This window comes from Mustelus asterias, chromosome 21, assembly GCF_964213995.1.
Source record: "Mustelus asterias chromosome 21, sMusAst1.hap1.1, whole genome shotgun sequence".
NCBI lineage: Eukaryota > Metazoa > Chordata > Chondrichthyes > Carcharhiniformes > Triakidae > Mustelus > Mustelus asterias.
This window is the reverse complement of record NC_135821.1, coordinates 49,141,595-49,162,559: the sequence shown is the minus strand read 5'-3', so window position 1 is coordinate 49,162,559 and position 20,965 is coordinate 49,141,595. Positions and strand designations below refer to the sequence as shown.

The following is a 20,965-nucleotide window of genomic DNA, read 5'->3' as shown; positions in this document are numbered from 1 at the left end:
GGTTTGATACAGCTGAGTGGCTTGCTAGGCCATTTCAAAGGGCCTTTAATGAGTCAACAACATTGCTCTGGGTCTGCAGTCACTTGTAGGTTAGACCAGGTGAGGACAGCACTTTTCCTTCTCTGAAGGGCATGGATTTTTATGACACCTGACATTGGTTTAATCAGTTTAGACTAACTTACAATTGCAGACTTTTTTGGTTCATTGAATTTAACTTCCACCAGCTGATAGGGAGGTATTTGCATTGATGTCCTCAGAGCATTATGCTGGACCTCAGGATTACTAATTCAGTGATCTTACCACTAGGCCACCATCCCTCTTTAGCTCTCACACCAAGCTCAACTCCCCCAGGTTGATGAAAATGTTCAAGCCACAATACACTGTCTACCTCTACTTTGGATTGGTAAGCTATAGTATCATTTTTTGAGTAATACAATGATGTTTCTGCCTTAACGTCATGATGATGGATCAACACCCCAAATTCTTAAAAGTTCAATATACTTGTAAGTGAAGAAATGTTTTTAAAAATAAGCATACAAAGGCAGCACGGTGGCACAATGATTAGCACTGTTGCCTCACAGCGCCAGGGCCCGTGTTCGATTCCTGGCTCGGGTCACTGTCTGTGCAGAGTCTGCACATTCTCTTTGTGTCTGCATCTCTTTGTGTCTCCAGGTGCTCCGGTTTCCTCCCACAAGTCCGAAAGACGTGCTGGCTAGGTGGATTGGCCATGCTAAATTTTCCCTCCGTGTCCCTGTGGCGACTAGGGGATTTTCACAGTAACTTCATTGCAGTGTTAATGTAAGCCTGCTTGTGACCCTAATAAATAAACTTAAACCAAGATGGCTGAAGATGTAAGTTCTGGGATTGTAAATTCAATGAAGGCCTGAGAGTTTCCTGTGGGGCTGATAGTAAACCCAGAGACACTTGAATATCACACCCTTCTATTCCAAACAGAGACATATTAAAGCAACAGACCAATACAGAAAATGACTGTAATCTCCTGTGGAGATAATGAAAGTTGGTTATCACCCCAGCATGAATTACATCCTGTACCAGACCTGTTGTGAGTTGTTTATTCCCATTTCCAAGAGTACATAGCTGACTGGGATTAGAAAAAAGCAGCTGCAAACATGGTCAGTGTGGTGTGTGTGTGTGTGTGAAACAGAAACAAAGAAAGATATCAGCTTCCGCCCACCCCATCTGCATTTGCAGGTAAGTTTTGCTTTCCCTCTGATTGCTGGAAGTGGGTCAATTCAGCAAAGCCACAGTTGAAAAGGAAGCAGAACAACTCTTCTTAAATAAACAGGAGAACCCTGGAAACTTCAAACCGGCTGTTCAAGTGCTGAGTTCAGCGTTAATCTCGAATGGCACAATGTTTCACCATCTGCTCCTCACGGACAAGTCTGGACTGATTTGTATATCATTTTTTGTAACCTCTTGGAATTATTTCTCATTTCTAATCTGTATGAATACAAGTGTGTGAATTTTAAAATTATTTTTCTTATGTTTTAGTAGCCACGGTGGCAGAGTGGCTGCCTCACAGTGCCAGGGACCCAGGTTCAATTCCGGCCTTGGGTCACTGTCTGTGCAAAGTCTGAACGTTCTCCCTGTGTCTGCATGGGTTTCCTCCCACACTCCAAAGAAGTGTGGGTTAGGTTGATTGGCCATGCTAAATTGACCCTAGTGTCAGGGGGATTAGCAGGGTAAATGTGTGGGGTTACAGGAATAGGGCCTGGGTGGGAATGTGGTTGGTACAGACTCGATGGGCCAAATGACCTCCTTCTGTACTGTAGAGATTCTATGATTTCTAATAAACTCTCTTAACTCAAGAAAATCTTGTTAAATTGGCTTCTATTAAAACATAAGTACATTGGGACTGGATAAAGGTATCTACAAGGGAAGGGATTCTCTTTGAACTAATCTTTTAGCGACCAACTGAGGGGGTTGAATAAGGAAAGAGAGGAAGTTCATCCCTCCTCACCGGGGGCTTAACAATTTGGGGTTATCCCATCCAGAGATAACAAATTGGGGCTCACACTCAGATGGTTCCCACAAAGGTGATGGAGGGTAACAGATTTTGGGACCTCACCCAGATCTGGTCGTAACACCTCGCAATATCGCATGTTTGCAGTTCTATTTTTTCCTTCACTCAATGTCTCTAGCTAGGCCAAAATGTATCGCTTTCACTAATCACCAGTTAGATTCTGGTCGTGAGCTGCTTTCTTGAACTGCTGCAGTCCACATACACCAGTTATGCATGATTTTGGAAATATTGTGGCTGCTTTAACGTCCGAGCAAACTACCTTCAAACATCTAGCTCTTGGATTCTTGTTGCAGGTCTGGAATTTATTGTGCTTTTTTCTTAAGATACAAAGGGCAGAATTTTCCGGTCTTCGGGGGCGTGCGGCCTGAAGATCACCTCTAAAGTGTCTTTGCTATTCCCAAAACCTGGACTCTTTGGGGGCTATTTTACCATTTCGATTCCAAGTGCTGAATCTGGGCACAATTCAGATCTGACTTGGAAACCTGTTCTCAGGCGCCCCCATACACACTTAGCCTGAAAAGAAAACGTCGCGAGTCTGAATCGCGCTGTGGGCGGTGCTTATCACGCTCGAAACACTGCTGCTCCGATTGGAGCTTTGAACTGCACATGCACAGTAAAAAAAAATTTGAAAAACGCTCCCCTGCAACATTGCTGCCGGGCTGCAAAAAGCGGCCCGGGAGCAATGGCCTCCACAGACATCGCCCCACCCCCACAACGTAACTGTCCCCCTCATCCACCACCCCTCCCCCGCCCGCAAAGTGGCAGCGGACCCCCCTGCTCCTGTCCCCCCGCCCTTCCCCACCAGAGAATAATCGGGCCTCCTCCTCTTCCCCCCCCCACTAGAGAACCATCTGGTCTCCCTCCCCGCACTCCTCTCCACCAGAGATACATCTGACCCGCCTCCTGCTCCCCCCCCCCCCCCCCCGCCCACCAGAGAATAACCTCCAAGCAGCCTTCAGGACACATGACAATGCAGAATCGCTGAGTAGAAACTGATAGCCAAGTTCCGCATGCATGAGGACGGCCTCAACCGGGATCTTGGGTTCATGTCACACTACATGTAACCCCCACCATTTTGTCTGAGCTTGCAAAATCCTACTAACTGTCCTGGCTTGAGACAATTCACACCTCTTTAACCTGTGATTATCCCTCTCTCCATTCGCATTGTCTGCACCTGTAAAGACTTGATTACCTGTAAAGACTCGCATTCCAACCATTATCTTGCAATTGCATCTGTCTATATATGCCGTATTTGTGAACCCAACTCTCCACTCACCTGAGGAAGGAGCAGTGCTCCGAAAGCTCATGATTCCAAATAAACCTGCTGGACTTTAACCTGGTGTTGTGAGACTTCTTACTGTGCCCACCCCAGTCCAGCCACGGCATCTCCACATCTCTATGTACGGTATGCTTTGTCTGTATAGCGGGCAAGAAACAATGGGCAGCACGGTGGCACAGTGGTTGGCACTGCTGCCTCACAGCGGCAGGGTCCTGGGTTCAATTCCCAGCTTGGGTCACTGTCTGTGTGGAGTTTGCACATTCTCCCTGTGTCTGCGTGGGTTTCCTCCGGGTGCCCTGGTTTCCAATCACACTCCAAAGACGTGCTGGTTAGGTGCATTGGCCATGCCAAATTCTCCCTCAGTGTACCCGAACAGGCACCGGAGTGTGGCGACTAGGGGATTTTCACAGTAACTTCATTGCAGTGTGAATATAAGCCTACTTATGATTAATAAATAAACTTTTAAACAATGCTTTTCATTGTATAGTAAGAAGTTTAACAACACCAGGTTAAAGTCCAACAGGTTTATTTGGTAGCAAAAGCCACAAGCTTGTGTTATTTGGTAGCAAAGGCTTGTGGCTTGTGGCTTTTGCTACCAAATGAACCTGTTGGACTTTAACCTGGTGTTGTTAAACTTCTTACTGTGTTTACCCCAGTCCAACACCGGCCTCTCCACGTCATTTCATTGTATACCCATACATGTGATAATAAATCAAATCGATGTTCTAGCAGGCTGAGATGCCCATTAGCGGTGGGCAGCTCAGTGCAATTTCAAAGAAGCCTGGTTTCAAATGGCTCGGGCTTCTTCGCTGTCAGAACGCTTTGGCTTCCAACACCCCCTCTCCACACACACACACACACAAGGGGATGATTGGCATCTGGGTGCCAATCTAAGCTCTCGGTTTCGGCCGTGTGTTGTGTCACGTTGGTTGAAATTGCTAATCCAGTTTGTTGTCAGGGTGACCCCGGCACTGTTTCTGTTTCCTGATCTTCTTGTGATGCATTTCAGAGGAAACGAAATCGAAACTCGAGTTTGGATTCGTGGCCGCGATCCCGTTTTTAAAAAAAAGGGCAGTGAAAGCCGATTGCTTTCTCTGTTAAACTGCAAAGGACAGTCAGTCCTGTGCTCACACTGTTCACACTCACTGTGCAGTGGGAGCCAGCAGAGTGCTGTGTGTCTGCACTCAGTGTCAGGGTGAATTGAGACCAGAGTGCAGATCGGAAGAATCAGGTAAGAACAACTAAGATATTTCCCAGAAATTTGAGGTAATGATTCAATGCAGTATAGCTACTCTACAGCTTGAGTTATCCAAGAATAACAATTATTGCAAGCATGTGTTGATAAGATATCAGTATTTATTTTCAGTGCGGTGTTGAGGCTGATACGTTCCATTCTGACCAACAGGAACTCTCGCAACTTTGTTTCTTTCAACTATCCTTCTCCTCTCTTTGCAACCTTTGACCGTGTTAAGACTTCATATTCCCCGGTACAGCGAAGGACATGGATTTTCATCAGATGATAAAGAATGCTGATGGAGCTTATCACAATAAATTGAAAAGGGTCTATAGATTGAGTGGATTGAAACTGGTTAATGGATGAAATGTCTTTTTTCAAAAATCAGTTGCTCAAATCTATTTCAGAATCTAGCAAAGGGCCCAGCTTCAGGCTTGGGTCACTGTCTGTGTGGAGTTTGCACGTTCTCCCCGTGTCTGTGTGGCTTTCCTCCGGGTGCTCTGGTTTCTCCTACATTCGTAAAGACTTGCTGGTTAGGTGCATTGACCTGAACAGGCGCGGGACTGTGACGACTAGTGGAATTTCACAGTAACTTGATTCATAGAATCCTACAGTGCAGAAGGAGGCCATTCGGCCCATGAAGTCTGCACCCACCACAATCCCACATAGGCCCTATCCCCATAACCCCATGCATTTACCCTAGCTAGTCCCCCCTAACACGAAGGGGCAATTTAGCATGGCCAATCCACCTAACCCGCACATCTTTGGACTGTGGGAGGAAACCGGAGCACCTGGAGGAAACTCACATGGACAAGGGGAGAATGTGCAAACTCCACAAAGACAGTGACCCAAGCCTGGAATCGAACCCAGGTCCCTGGCGCTGTGAGGCAGCAGTGCTAACCACTGCACCACCGTGCCGCCCATTGTAGTGTTAATGTAAGTCTTGCTTGTGACCAATAAATAAACTTTACTTTGCTGGACAACTTGGCTGGAAAAGCTGATCTCTGTGCAGAGATCGGACATTGGTAAGGATGCGGACTTCAATTCCAGGAGACTGGAAAAAATGGACACCAGGGTTTTGATATTTCCAAACAATATTGTTTCCTTTAAGAAGATCTGATGGTTCTTTTCCAATCGCTACTCTGTGTGGTTGCAATGAACAGACTTTCAGGCAAACTGCTGACTCCACTAGATCTTCTTAAACAGGAAATATGAAAATATATTTCCATCTATCCGGTGACTTTCAGGGCTATTAATTTTCATACACAAGTAAGAACTGAGCAGCTCCTGCTTGCATTTAGTTTTCTGTTGTCTCAAGAAATACCTTGGCATGGTACATAATAAATTGTAATCCAAACCTGCCTCTCCAAATCAGTGATTAACAATGGTTTCATGATTCTGGTAGTCACTTCATTTTTCATGTCAGACTATAATCATAAGAAGTATCAAAGTTACTGTGGCAACTAATTTGTTTACTATTTCACATATTAGGGTGCTGTCAACGTACAGTTGCTTACATATAAAGCTTTAAAATTTCTGTTTAAAAATGTATTTCAATCTGTAGGAAGATGAATCCATTGATGGATTAAGTTGTTGCCTGATCCTCAAAATGATTGAGTACTATTGAGCCTTTGACCATGCAGTCTCCTTTCATTCAGCAGGATTAAAACCACCCAAAAAGTGTTTGGAACAGAAATACCTGACACCATTTAAATGGGAGCTGGGTTATGTGATGAAGAGGTTATGGATCCTGATTACATCCCAGATGTGCTAAATACCTATATATTAGAATTAGCTGTATAACATATTAACTCCCCCCTCTTCCCCATCCCTTTCACTTCCCCTTCCTCCTCCCTTCCCTCCTTCCTCCCCTTCCGTCCCCTCTCCATCCTCTCTTCCACACCGACCCCTGGCCCTCTCCTCCCTACCACTCCTTCTCCTCCCCTCCCCTCTCCTTCCTCCTTTCCACACCTACCCTTCCCACTGCCTCCTCCCTACCCCTCCTTCCTCTCCCCTCTCCCTCCCTTCTACACCTCACCCTTCCTTCCCCCCTCCCACCCCCCCGTCCCCCCAGAGATTGGAGAAGGAAAGTTAAGAGTTAATGCGTTAATAAGAAAGTAAAGATTCAGTCCTTACTTAGAATAGACCTGTTCACCAGAGTGAAATATCACAGCTGTAAATCATCTCACTCCATTCTACCCCGTGACAGTAAGTTCTCTTAAAATACTCCTAACTAACTAAACCAAAATATCAAATGCAACAGTGATGACGCACCTCAACTCCACGGTACCCACTGGTCATGGTAGTGTCTTGCAGGGTGGCACAATAGTTAGGACTGCTGCCTCACAGCACCTGGTGTTGTGAGACTTCTTACTGTGTTTACCCCAGTCCAAAGCCGGCATCTCCACATCATGCCTCACAGCACCAGGGACCTGGGTGCAATTCCCAGTTTGAGTAACTGTCTGTTTGGAGTCTGCACATTCTCCCTGTGTCTGCGTGGATTTCCTCCGGATGCTCCGGTTTCTTCCCATTGTCCGAAAGATGTGCTAGTTAGGTGCATTGGCCATGCTAAATTTTCCCTCAGTGTACCCGAACAGGCGCTGGAGCGTGGTGACTCGACGATTTTCACAGTAACTTCATTGCAGTATTAAAGCCTACTTAGGACGCTAATAAATAAACTTCAAAAACTTATATTCTCTTTTGGAGAAAGCCAATAATCAATAAATTAAACTGATGAGAGAGGGTGACGTAACAGAAATCAAACTTACAAAAGGAAGCGCAACAGCTCAAATTAAAATGGTGTTAAGTTTCTCGTTATACGTGCTAACGTCCAATCAGCACACAGGTACAACCTGTGTGTACCTAACCTCAATTGATATAATTAATAATGTCACGCCCAGGGCTTTCTCAGGGAAGTGTCCTCTGCTCAGCCATCTCCATGTATTTTCCTGTGTCTCCAGGCCAGAGATGGCGGTATCAATTGTACTTAATTGCTAACAGAGCAAGTCATGCCAATCCCCCAAACACAGCCTGGATTATATCCAGACTTGGGCTGAAAAGTGCAGATCATGTACCATGTATTGACCATCACAAGTAAGATCTGTAATGGCATCAACTTAAATCAGAAGCTTATCTGGTCCCATTATATTAACAACAACATAAACAGAAAATGCTGGAAAATCTCAGCAGGTCTGACAGTATCTGTGGGGAGAGAATAGAGCCAACGTTTTTAGTCCAGATGCCCCTTCATCAGACCTGAGAGCAAAGGGAATCAGCAGAGATTTGTACAATGAGGGTGGGGGTTGGAATGGGACAAAGGAAATGTAAATGAGGATACGGAAGGCTGAGAAGGTGCTAAGAGTGTCCATTAAGTGATCGGAATGTGAGAATGGCAGAACAGAGGTACAGGTTGTTAAAGGACTGCCTGAGGAATGTGGCAGTTTCCCTGAAAGGGGTGGTGGGGGGGTGGGGGGGGGGGGGGGGGGAGGGTGGTGGCAAGAAGGGGAGCTGGAATGGAGAAGTGGAAAAATGGAAGTGAGAGAGGATGATAAAATGGATGAATAGGACAAAATATAATAAAATAAATGGAAATGGGGTGAAGGTGGAGGGCAGAGTTCATGCTCTGAAATAGTTGAACTCAATGTTCAGTCCAGAAAGCTGTAAAGCGCCCAATCAGAAGATGAGGTGCTGTTCCTCCAGTTTGCGTTGGGGTTTGCTAGAACATTGCAAAAGGCCAAGGACGGACATGTGGACAGGAGAGCAGGGTGGAGTGTTGAAGTGGTAAGTGACAGGAAGGTCACTGTTTGCAGACAGACCAAAGTTTCTTCTGCAAAGCAATCACCCAGTCTGCGTTTGGTCTCTCCGATGTAGATTAGGCCGCATTGGGAGCAGCGAATGCAATAGACCAGATTGAAGGAGGTGCATGTGAAGCGCTGCTTCACCTGAAAAGGGTGTTTGGGTCCTGGGACGGTGAGCAGGGAAGAGGTAAAGGGGCAGGTGTTGCACTGTCTACGATTGCATGGAAAGGTGCCGTGGGCAGGGAGTGAGGTGTTGGGTGTGATGGGAGGAGTGGACCAGGGTGTCCTGGAGAGAACGGTCCCTGTGGAATGCTGACGGTGGGGGGGTGGGTGGTGAGGGAAAGATGTGTTGAGTAGTGGCATTATGCTGGAGTTGGCGGAAATGGCGGAGGATGATCCTTTGAATGCGGAGGCGGGTGGGGTGAAAAGTGAGGACAAGAGGGACCCTATCCTGGTTCTGGGAGGGCGGGGAGGGGATGAGAACTGTGACCCAGGGGATGGGTTGGACATGGTTGGGAGCCCTGTCAACCACAGTGGGTGGAAAGCCACGATTGAGGAAGAAGGAAGCCATATCGGCAATGCTATTTTGGAAAGAACCATCTTCAGAACAGATGCGGCGGAGGTGAAGGAACTGAGAGAATGGAATGGAGTCCTTACAGGATGTGGGGTGTGAAGAGTTATGTTAACTATTTTAACACTGTGCTGCAAGAATAGAGTGGAGGCTGTGGACACCAATAACTAGCTCATCTCCTAATCCCCTCAGTGTCTCTGTAAACTAGAAGTTTAGTTACAAAAACATTAGAAACTTTACACCATCAAATAAATAGTGGTTCACTTGATCAACATTTGGGCTTCAGATTTAATATCCAGGCCCCTAATCACCAGAATCCTGTGGCTGCAATGTATGATTTACAGGATGACTTTCTTCAACTTGCCAAGCTCACTTCAACATCCATCCTTGTGACTTTTTAGGGGAACAGCTTCCCCTCCCAAGTCACACACATTGGATGTATACCCAGCAGTTCTATATTGTTACTGGCTCAAAATCCAGAAATTCCCAACCCAACACCATTTTGGGAGCATCATCACTCAAAGGACTATAGCGGTTCAAGGTTGTGGGGGGGGGGGGGGGGGGGGTGCGTCTTGGGGCAACTGGGGTATTAAAACTTCAGTTTTTTTCAGGTCACATCTCAGGAATAAATAAGAAAGCATAATCTCTGTCAGCAGCAGTGCAATTAAAATTTTATTGGAAGTTAACGACTGATCTATGTTTCCGTTGTGCATCCCACTAAAAATAAGGTATAGTTTAGTTTATTAATGTCACATGTAGGCTTACATTAGCACTGCAATGAAATTACTGTGAAAATCCCCTAGTCGCCACACTCCAGTGCCTGTTTGGGTACACTGAGGGAGAATTCAGCATGGCCAATGCACCTAACCAGCACGTCATTCGGACTATGGGAAGAAACCGGAGCACCCAGAGGAAACCCATGCAGACACAGGGAGAACATGCAAACTCCGCACAGACAGTGACCCAAGCTAGGAACCGAACTCGTGTCTCTGGTGCTGTGAGCCAGCAGTGCCTCTGCTATGTACCAATCACTTAATAATGAAGAGTTATAATTTCGCTGAAGATTAGTGTAGACAAAATTTGCAAGAGTTTTTCTGATAATAATTTGAACCAACTTTACATGTAGCTAGGAATTTGTTACCAGATGAAGTTACGACACAGCACTGTGAGGACTTGCCTTGTAACCTTTTCCATTGAAATTGTTTCTTGTTTTAATCTGTGCAGGAGAGTCGTATTGTATTCCAGCTGTTAGCAACCGCGTTTCTTATATTCATCATTCTTGAAACTGTCGGAAAGATGCGTCACCTGGTCTATATTGTGCTGATCCTATCTGCTTCTTTCAACACAGGTGAGAGGTAGATTTATGCCATTAAGCTGATGGATTTCCAATAATTGCAATGTTATACTTCACCCTCCTGCAATCTTATGAAACCATTTCTTCTTTTTAAAAGGAGCTATTAATTGTGAAACAAGTGAGCATAAAAGGCTCAAGATAGGAACTCTTGAAGCTGCTTTTCCAAGAAATAAAAACGTGCATTTAGCTATTGTACCAGTCAACGTAGAGGTTATGAGCTGAGATTAAAGCTTCAGAATTTTGAGAGTGATCAAGCATAATGTTTATTTGGGGCAGGCAGCAATCAGAAACAACTGAATTAAGGTGCAGGAAGGCAAAGAGTGTGATATCAAAGCATTGATGCCACCAAGAAAAACAGAATCAAAGAACATCCGCTACTTCATTAGTTCAGATATAAAGTGCAGAAGAAATCACAGATTATCCCAGTTGGGATTTGTATTGATTTAAAAAGAAAATTATGGGATGGTGTACCAATCAATTTTGTAGTGCATCTTGTTAACTCTTAACTATTCTTGGGCATATGCAAAGGTAATGGTGGGCGCATGTCCTTTTGCTGTGAGTACCATATCGAAAATCTTGCATATACCCGACACTTTCTACAACTATCAGTGCAATTACAAAGTGATCCACTGATTACAAAATGTTTAAAGATGCTATTTAATTGCAAGTTGGTATCCTCTGACGCAACGGAGCAATGAGATGTGAGATCTGATTGTGTGTTTATATATAAAAGAAAAATATTTTTCAAAGACAAAAATTAAAAGAGAATGTTCTCAGTGTTATTAATTTGCATCCCTCTACAGGTTCATGTTCAAGTTCACGTGATTCAGGTAATTCCTCTCCACCCTCTCCCCTTGCTCAGTTGCTTTCCATTCTGTACTCTGTGGCCATAGCATCCATAGGAATTGTAAACCACTGTTATTACTTTTGTTGCAAAGAGAAACTTCTTGTTTTCTCCTGAATATCTCCTTACTGTGTATTCTGTAAGGTGGAAGGTGGCCGGGCTGGGAGATGGAACATTTTCCTACTTTTTGTCTGCGCCAGGATAATTTACTGCTTTAGGAAAGTGACAGCTGGACATTTCCGGCTACTTTTGTACCCAGGGGCTTGTCCGAAAATAGCCCGGTGCAGATTGCTTTCTGAAAACCAGTTCCTTAGCCACCAACAACATAAATAGAAAATGCCGGAAAATCTCAGCAGTTCCGACAGCATCTGTGGAGAGAGAATAGAGCCAACATTTCGAGTCTGAATGACTCTTCATCAGAGCTGGCCTAGCCACCAACCTTTCCCAATTCAGCAAGCTTGTGTAAATGTTGCCTCCAGCTGCATGAGAACTGATGTCAATAGCATGGCAGTTAGTAAAACGAAGTATCTTTACCAGTGCTGCATTAAAAATTATTGGGGCTCTTTTGGGCCTATCTGCAACCCTCAGTAACTCCCTCTCCCTTGCCTATTAAAACCTACCCCAAAAGGAGATGCCTGGGCTGCTGCTCTCCAGCACTGAGACTCCAGGGCATCTCTAATCAGTTTCTTGTCCAGTGGGGTTCAGGATAGGGAGACTTTGAGCTCCTTGACTTGTAATAGGTGGCTGTTTATGAACATAGTTTGCAACTTCTAGATTACCCCCATCTTCGGCTGAGATTCCTGGCCTGCGGCCTCTAGGTTTGAACAGTAATATGCCCCTGACGCTATTAGTGTCCATGTTAAGAAGATTTTTTTTAGGTGCATTGCACATATAGTCTATTAACTGGTAAAAGTGAAAATTGATATTTAACTTGACTGACTTCCTGCATTAATGATTTAACAATTAAGAAAGCTATCGAATAAGTAGCATGTCTGACTGTTGAATACCTGTGTAATGTTTGTGTTTGGTCCACATATTTACAGATTGGTCAACCGCTGCCTGGATTGTAGGAGGAGCAGGTAACAAAGCAATTTGCATTGATATAGTCCCCTAACACTCCCTCAGGATGTCTTAAAGTGCATCCTAATCAGTCATCCAAAGATGTGCGGGTTAGGTTGATTGGCCGTCCAAAATTGCCCCTTGGTGTCAGGGCAACGGAGCAGGGTAGATACATGGGCTTACAGGGATAGGGCCTGGGTGGGCTGGGCTGCCTCACAGCGCCAGGGACCCGGGTTCAATTCCGACCTAGGGTCACTGTCTGTGTGGAGGTTGCACATTCTCCCTGCATCTGCGCGGGTTTCCTCCGGGTGCTACTGATTGTTGTCTGTGCAGACTCGATGGGCCAAATGGCCTCCTTCTGCACAGTAACGATTCTATGATTTTATGATATGCAATCATTATTGTTTTGTGGGGAATTGTGACCACCAATAATTCAAGTGACTCACGAGGGAGCTTTCATCAAGCAAAGCTTATTTAAGAATATAGTTAACATGTACAGCCAGAAAATTAGCAAGAACCTTTATCAATTACAAACAAGAAACAAAACAATCACTACAATGTATAACGCTTAACAAATATCTCTCATGTGTTCCAATTAAAATCAAAACCCATAGACAACAAACACCATTTTCACAGGTTTAACACAGCACAGACTAATGCTCACATAATACTGGAATCCAGTTCCCTAGGTTGAATGCTGATTTCATATAATCTTGAAAACTCAGAGCAGTTTGTAGTCATCAGGTCCCCAAAACACCAAAAAACATAGATTCTTTACTGCAACATCGCAAAAAGCCTTTCTTTCAGCTAACTGGTAAAACTTTCAAAGCAAAACAGAGAGAAACTTCTTTCAGCTATGCTTCTAACACTGCAGTCAAAACAAAACCACAAACAACCCTTGTCACCTGACCAGCACGCAGTTTTCTTTTCTCCTCCCATCAATCACATCACCTAAAGCTGTGAGCTGAGAAACACTGACTGTGAGAGCTGCAGCGATCATGATTTTAAAAAAAATCTCTTAAAGGGACACTTACGTCACACGATACTTTTCGATTTACTATGGTTGAGATCTCTATAACCAATAGGCCAAACAGGGCGCGGTATCACAATGCAAATTCTTAGTCCTCTTAGCAAATGACTTTATTGTCCTGTTTCAGTTACTGCCGTGGTCGCTGCTCCCGTCGTGGTTGCTGCAGCCGGCTTTACTGGTGCTGGAATAGCAGCTGGATCCATAGGGGCACAAATGATGTCTGCGGCTGCGGTGGCTAATGGAGGAGGTGTAGTAGCTGGTGGTGTCGTAGCAACCCTCCAATCTATTGGTATGATTCCGTACGGTTTTCTAAATGAAATCGAGGAACAGTTATGAAGATTGATCGTGATATAATCAATGGTCTAACGTCTCACCCCTCCAAGTGTAGAGTGGTGAAGTTTTGTATGTGGTCAGGAGTCTATGGAAGGGGTCTGTGGTTTCTCAGTTATTGTCCTGACTGGGTCTGACATAGTGATTACCGAACAGTTAATATTGGATGGCTGTGATAGTAAGACTCCAATGCTGCCAGGTTTGTTTAATATGAAATGAAGCTGAACAACAAAGCAACTAGAAAATGCTCTGTTATGTAAATTATATTTCGAAATTACTTCTTAATGCTTTGCAACAACAGAGCGAAAGGTTTTGCACCTATACAATTGTTCCTGCATATCAGTGTGGCTATTCAGAAAGAGAGCAAACTTGTATCCATTGCTCAGTAACTTCCAAATTAGCAAGATTGGCAGCGGAGAGTATTTAGCTCCACTGAGTTTTTTTGTTTCGAAGAATGCTTAACAGAATCACACAATTGTTAGACAGAAGGAGGCCATTCGCCTTTGATATTGGAGTAGGCCATTCAGCCCTCGAGCCAGCTCCACCATTCAATAAGATTCTGGCTGACCTGTTTATGTTGGAGTTTCATCAATATATATCAGGAAGGGTAAGGCTCCCAACACTTACCACTGGGGACAGACCTTCCTCCACTCCGAAAAACATTAATTAGCCGTTACTGTTTCCTGTCACTCAGCCAATTTTGTATCCATGTTGCTGCTTTCCCTTTTTAATCCATCAACTTTAACTTGTGCCACCACTGTGTCTGTTGTGTGACACTGTATCAAATGCCTTTTGGAAGTCCATGTACACCTCATCAACAGAATTGTCCTTTCTGTTATCTCTTCAAAAATCTCCAGTAAATTAGTTAAATATGATTTTCCCTTAAAATTAAGGAAAGCATATCCCTTAAATATGCTTTCCTTAATTAATCTGCATTTGTCCATGTGACCATTAATTTTGTCCTGAAGGGTACTGCGGTAGAGATTATCATGAACGTTGAATACTCTTGAAACTCTTCCCCTCTCTGCTGTTAACGCTACTACTACCCCAGTCTATATTCAGAGAATTAATGTCACCCGCTATAACTACTCTACAACCCTTGCACCTCTCTGTAATTTCCTTAACAATTAGTTCCTCTACACTAGCTGGTGGCCTATGGACTACATTGAGCAAGGTCATTGGACCATTTTGGTTCCTTAACTTGAACCAAATAGATTCTGTCCTTGATCCCTCCTGGGATATCTTCTTTCTCCAGCCCTGCAGTGTTCTTCTGTATCAGTATGGCCACTCCTACCCCGTTTCTTCCTTTTCAAACTTTCATAAACACCTTGTAACCAACCCTGCCCTTTTTTGAGCCAGGTCTCGGTAACAGCCACCACATCGTGGCCAGCATTGTACAGCCCCGCCTGCCTCCTCCAGCCCACCCCCACTGGATTACAGCGAGCCATTTATATCTCCATTCAGTTTGGGATCATAATATTCTGCTGGGTGGGAGGATTCGTATCTCCCGGCCTATATCTCCACATGACAATTTGTGCCAGTAACTCACTAGTTTTATTTACCACACTTCGTGCATTCAAATACATGCACTGTAACCCTGATTTAGACTCTATCTGTCTCTCTTACTCTGACCCCACCTTTTAACTTATTATTACCCACTCTAGTGCTATTGGTCTCTCCCAGTATTCTGTGCACCTCGGTAGTACTCTGTGCTAATTCCTCCTGCCTCCCACACCCCAGCCAAGTTAACTTAACTCTAGCAAGTCGGCCCACTAAGGATCTCAGCTCCAGCTCAACTTAGCTGCAATCCAGCCAGTCTGTATAGATCCTATCTCCCCTAGAGACAGTCCCAACATCCCGAGCATCTAAAGCCCTCTCTCATGTGCCATCTCTCCAATCGCACATTCATCTGTTTTATCCTCCCACTTTTATGCTCACTTGCATGTGGTACTGGGAGTAACTGGAGATTACTATTTGCGGTTCACTGCACGGACAGTTCTGTGTGGGGAGGCAGGACCAGTTTAGGAAATGTGTCATCGATATTGCTATATGTTAAACGTGTTTTTTTCTTTTTTATTCATGAAGGAGCGGCAGGACTCTCTGCTGCGGGTACTGCTGCAGTTGGAAGTGTTGGCAGTGCTGCTGCCTGTGCTGTGAAAAAGGCTATTCAGGATTCAGACGACGAACCCTAAAGTCATCATGCTGATTAAAGAAGATACTCTGCAAGCATTGGGCAACTCTGTGGGGGTTTAATTGGGGAAGAAATAGCACTCTGTGATTACCTGTTGACTACTTTAGAGATTGGAGAAGTACTTTCAATTGTGGTAAAAGACGGTTCTATCCTTTTGCTATTGTTTAGCTGCCCTGTTAAGAATTTTCTCAATTAGAATTGGGCTAAACATTCAACACTACTTCAACCCTAGATGTTGTCATTCTATAACTGGTCAGCAAGTGAATGGAAACATTTGGTTCTGTGACCACATTTGATCGAAATGTCAAGTGTTCTAAGTACATAATTGAATGTAATAACCAGTGTTACCTCAGCTTGTCTGCTGGGGTAAGGATGATGTGATGTATATATATATTCTCCTTTTAAGGTGTTCCTTGAAATGTACTTCTTTGATTTAAAATCTTTATTTAGTGTCAAGTTGTGCCTGATAATGCTCCTGTCACATGCTACATGGGATGTTATGTTGCATTAAAAGGGTTGTATAAATTCAAGTTGTTGTTGTTTGTCATCTATCCCACCTCTCACCATAACCTTGCAGTAAAGCATGGAGATATAAGTGGATTTACAAGATTCTCGTGTGAAATGCATGAAGTTTTTGTGGGAATGTGGGGCTACTTCATAAATAAAGTACACAGCTCAAACAATACAAATCTCCTAGTTGACCTGTGAGTCTCATTTCCCATCTCAGAATGATTGTGAGATGGTAAAGGAATGGATTGCCTCTACAGAAAAAATACTTGAGGAAGTGTTATACTTTATATCACAATTACCAGTATAATATAATATTGTGGAGCTAAACCTGTCAAATTAAACCCAAACGAACACTGGTTTTGGTATTTTCTTTCCCTTGAAACCCACCACTTTGACCAAACTTTGGGCTATCCTTCTTTGGCACTGATGATGCCTCAATAAAGCCCCTTGGTATGTTTATCTATATGAAAGATACTGTATAAATGTAAGCTGCCGTTATTCCATCTGTCTTGGAGGCCAACTATTTTGCTTGACAAATATTCTTAATGCACAAGCAAGGATTTTCCACTCCCACTTGCGTCATAGCAGGCGGGTGTGAAAATTATTGGAGATCGTGAAAACCAAGTTGTCATAAACCCAGTTTGTGATCATCTGTTTCAGACATCAATACTGGGCCACGTTTCCCACTGCCGCATGCCAGGAACTGAATTTCAATACTTAAGCGTCGCATTATAAGCGCCGCTCGCCGGAATCAGCCCCCCAACACCGTGATCACGTCGGTGTGATTTCACGCTGGCATGTTTCACAATGGTACGTAAGCAACATGCACCTGACGACCTGCTCTTTACTCAGGACTTTGAGGTTTGTTTACCCATTGTGCTTCAGGCAGCACTCCGGCAGCACCTCGTCGATTTTCGGGGGGCTCACAGGCAAGTCTCTATCTACAGGACCAGAGATAATGCTTTCCAATGGCTGCAGGGTCAGGGCTTGTTTGGGTAAAGGGGATAAAAGGCCTCAGGTAACAGAAGAGGCAACGGGTGAGGGCTGTACTGGGGAAGGTGGGTATCCCAAGGTGTGTGTATGTGTGGGGCACATGGCGATCTGTGCAAGTGGCCTCAGGATGGTAGGGGTGAGAAGGCAGTCGCCAGAGGAGATGAGGCCAGATGGAGATGTGAGAGTGTGTGTGTGAGAGTGAGTGGTGATGTCCCTTGAGCTGGCAGTGAGTGAGATACCAGTGAATGTGGATGGCTTGTGAGTGCATGAGTTCAGAGTGATAAGATAGTTGCCTTACCCTGGTGGCACAGTGCAATCATTCGTACTCTTTCTAAACTGATGGCTGACCTAATCTGTACATTGCTTGGATAAATAAAGCAATTTTTATTGCTGATTTATAATGTTTTATCCATAGAATCCCTACAGTGCAGAAGGTGGCCATTTGGCCCATTGAGTCTGCACTGTCCACAATCCCACCCAGGCCCTATCCCCATAACCACAGGCATTTACCCTTGCTAGTCCCCCAGATGCTAAGGGGCAATTTAGCATGGCCAATCCACTTAACCAGCACATCTTTTGGACTGTGGGAGGAAACCGGAGCAAACCCACACAGACACGGGGAGAACGTGTAAATTCCACACAGACGGTGACCCAAGGCCGGGAATCGAACCCAGATCTTTGGTACTGTGAGGCAGCAGTGCTAACCATTGTGCCGCCCGAAACATGTTCAGGTATATATTTATTTTAACAGTATTTTCCGATTCACACATCTGTGAAACATCATTGATAATCTGGAAAGTCTAGAACTGACTTGGTCCCAAGCATTCTGGATGGTGCATTCCAGGTTCTCAAACAGTATCGGAGTATTTCTTTCATCCTAAGGTTTACAGTTACATGGGGCTACCTTAGACCTATGCCCCTTAGTAATTGACTCTTCCACCCTGGGAAAAAGCTTCAGACTATCCACTCTGTCCATGCCTCTCATAATCTTGTAGACTTCTATCAGGTCTCCCCTCAACCTCTGTCGCTCCAGTGAGAACAAACCAAGTTTCTCCAACCTCTCCTCATAGCTAATGGCCTCCATACCAGGCAACATCCTGGTAAATCTTTTCTGTACCCTCTCCAAAGCCTCCACATCTTTCTGGTAGTGTGGCGACCAGAATTGAACACTATATTCCAAGTGCGACCTAACTAAGGTTCTATAAAGCTGCGACATGACTTGCCAATTTTTAAACTCAATACCCTGACCGATGAAGGCAAGCATGCCGTATGCCTTCTTGACTATCTTCTCCACCTGCATTGCCAATTTCAGTGACCTGTGTACCTGTACACCCAGGTCCCTTTGCCTATCAATACTCTTAAGGGTTCTGCCATTTACTGTATATTTCCTATCTGTATTAGACCTTCCAAAATGCATTACCTCACATTTGTCCGGATTAAACTCCATCTGCCATCTCTCCACCCAAGTCTCCAACTGATCTATATCCTGCTGTATCCTCTGATGGTCCTCATTGCTATCCGCAACTCCACCAACCTTTGTGTCGTCTGCAAACTTACTAATCAATCCAGTTACATTTTCCTCCAAATCATTTATATATATTATAAACAGCAAAGGTCCCAGCACTGATCCCTGAGGAACACCACTTGTCACAGCTCTCCATTCAGAAACACACCCTTCCACTGCTACCCTCTCATTCAGATTAAATGTACCCTCCCTGGTTATAACCTAAGTTACTGAGGTCAATGTTCATCCACAAAGATGAGTGAAATATCTCAATATTCAGGATCAAACCTCCTGAACCTACAGGCAGCAATGACGATACAGCAAATCAGTTGAAACCTTGGAGCACAATATTTTTATTTAATCTCTGTCCTGTGGTTCCAGACACATTCAGTCCCACTCAGATTTCAGCAAGCCAAGGGCCTTACCCTCCTGTCAAGAGGGCCTCTCAAGAATTTTTTATCAATATCACTTCCTCAGACTCTGACTTGTCCTAGAAGGCTGTTTGGCCCATTGTATCCATGCTACCTCTCCGAAGGATCAACTCACGCACTTGACACTCCCTCACTCTCTCCCCACATCCTTGCACATTCCACCTTTTCAGACATTTAATTGAAAAATGTAGAGAATGTTATATAAGAGAAGAAGGCCACTCTGCCCATCATCTCTATACCAGCCAGAAAATGAGCCATCCCCCAATCCCATTTTCCAACACTTGGTATGTAGCCCTGGGGATTATGAGACTTCAGGTGCATATCCAGACACTTTTTAGAGGAGTTGAGGGGTTCTACATTGACTACCCTTTAAGGCAGTGAGCTCCAAACTCCCACCCTCCTCTGGGTGAAAATAATGCTCTTCATCTCCCCTCTAATTCTTCTACCAATCACTTTAAATCAATGACCCCTGATCACTGCTCCTCCCATCCACTCGATCTAGGCACCTCACATGTACATCTCAATCAAATCTCCCCTCAGCCTCCTCCTCTGTTCCAAAGGAAACAGGCCCTAGCCAACCTTTTGTCATTGCTGTAATTTCCCAGTCTGGGCAACATCCTTGTAAATCTCCTCTTGTGTTCTCTCTCGTGCAGCTAAATACTTTCTGTGCTGAGGTGACCAGACCGCACACAGTATTCAAATTGTGGAATAGCTAGTGTTTTATACCTCTCAAGCATAACCTCCCTGCTCTTATATTCTATACATTGGCTAATAGAACTATAGAACCATCAAATCCCCACAGTGCAGAAGGAGGCCATTCGGCCCATCGAGTCTGCATCGATTCTCCGAAAGAGCATCTTACAAAGGTCCGCCCCCTTCCCTATTGCCCCACATTTAGCAATTCACCTAACCTGAGCATTTTGGGACTGTGGAGGAAACCGGAGCTCCCGAAGGAAACCCATGCAGACACGGGGAAAAATGTCCACACAGACAGTCATCCAAGGCCGGAATTGAAACCGGGTCCCTGGCACTGTGAGGCAGCAGTGGTAACCACTGTGCCAAGTATTCCATATGCCTTTTTAATTGCTTTATCTACCTGTTCTGCTATCTTCATGGATCAGCACAGATGCACTCCAATGTTCCTTCCTCTACGTCTCTTGGTATGTTCCCATCTATTGCTGAATCCTCTCCATTATGCTACCTCTCCAAATGCGTCTGCTAACACTTTTCCAGGTTGAATTCTGTTTGCTACTTTGTTGCCCATCGGATCAGTCATCAGTCGGGGGTTGAGTGAAGGGTGATCAGTGTCTGGGGGGGATGGGCAGTGTCTGAGGGGGGGTGAGCAGTGCTTGGCGGGGGGGGGGGGGGGATGAGCAGTGCAGGGAGGGTGAGCAGTGTTGGCAGGGCATGAGGAGTGTCAGAGGGGTGATCAGTGTCGGGCGGATGGGCAGTGCTTGGGGGGGGCGGTTGAGGAGTGCAGGAGGGGTGGCAGTATCGGGGGGGGGGGGCATGAGGAATGCCGGGGGGGCGATCAGTGTCAGGGAGGCTATCAGTGTCCGGGGGGTGGGCAGTGTCTGAGGGGAGGTGAGCAGTTTCGGGGAGGTGGGGTGGGGGGGGAGTGATCAGTGTCTGGCGAGGGGGGGGGTGAGCAGTGTCCATGGAGGAGGGGGTGAGTAGTGTCTGGGGGCGGAGTGCGTGAGAAGTGTCCGGGGGATGGACGGTGTCTGTGGGCTGCTCAGTGTCTGGGGGGATGGACAGTGTCTAAGGGGGGGGGGGAAGGTGAGCATTGTCTGG

The 20,965-nt window shown here is 45.1% G+C and overlaps 1 protein-coding gene across 3 annotated transcripts; it reads left to right on the top strand.

Annotated features, from left to right (window-relative positions):
• The first annotated feature begins 4,178 nt into the window (after window positions 1-4,178).
• LOC144509244 (uncharacterized) lies at window positions 4,179-16,263 on the top strand. 3 transcript variants are annotated; one of them, XM_078237806.1, is made up of 6 exons: window positions 4,179-4,554; window positions 10,150-10,273; window positions 11,083-11,109; window positions 12,167-12,202; window positions 13,340-13,501; window positions 15,628-16,263. In XM_078237806.1, exons 2-6 carry the CDS (start codon window positions 10,222-10,224, stop codon window positions 15,732-15,734), a joined length of 384 nt encoding a protein of 127 aa, XP_078093932.1. In that variant the 5' UTR covers window positions 4,179-4,554; window positions 10,150-10,221; the 3' UTR covers window positions 15,735-16,263. The 3 variants fall into 3 exon arrangements, with proteins under 3 accessions (XP_078093932.1, XP_078093933.1, XP_078093934.1); XM_078237807.1 differs by having other exon boundaries at window positions 4,384-4,554; window positions 10,150-10,275; window positions 11,091-11,109; XM_078237808.1 differs by lacking the exon at window positions 11,083-11,109 and having other exon boundaries at window positions 4,385-4,554.
• Window positions 16,264-20,965: the final 4,702 nt, after the last annotated feature.

Bases quoted from the DNA above. Each gene is read 5' to 3' on its own strand.
- LOC144509244 (XM_078237806.1), top strand. From the start codon at position 10,222: ATGCGTCACCTGGTCTATATTGTGCTGATCCTATCTGCTTCTTTCAAC. The intron at 10,274-11,082 runs GTGAGAGGTAGA...ATCCCTCTACAG, and splicing joins ATCTGCTTCTTTCAACACAG to GTTCATGTTCAAGTTCACGT. The intron at 12,203-13,339 runs GTAACAAAGCAA...GTCCTGTTTCAG, and splicing joins CTGGATTGTAGGAGGAGCAG to TTACTGCCGTGGTCGCTGCT.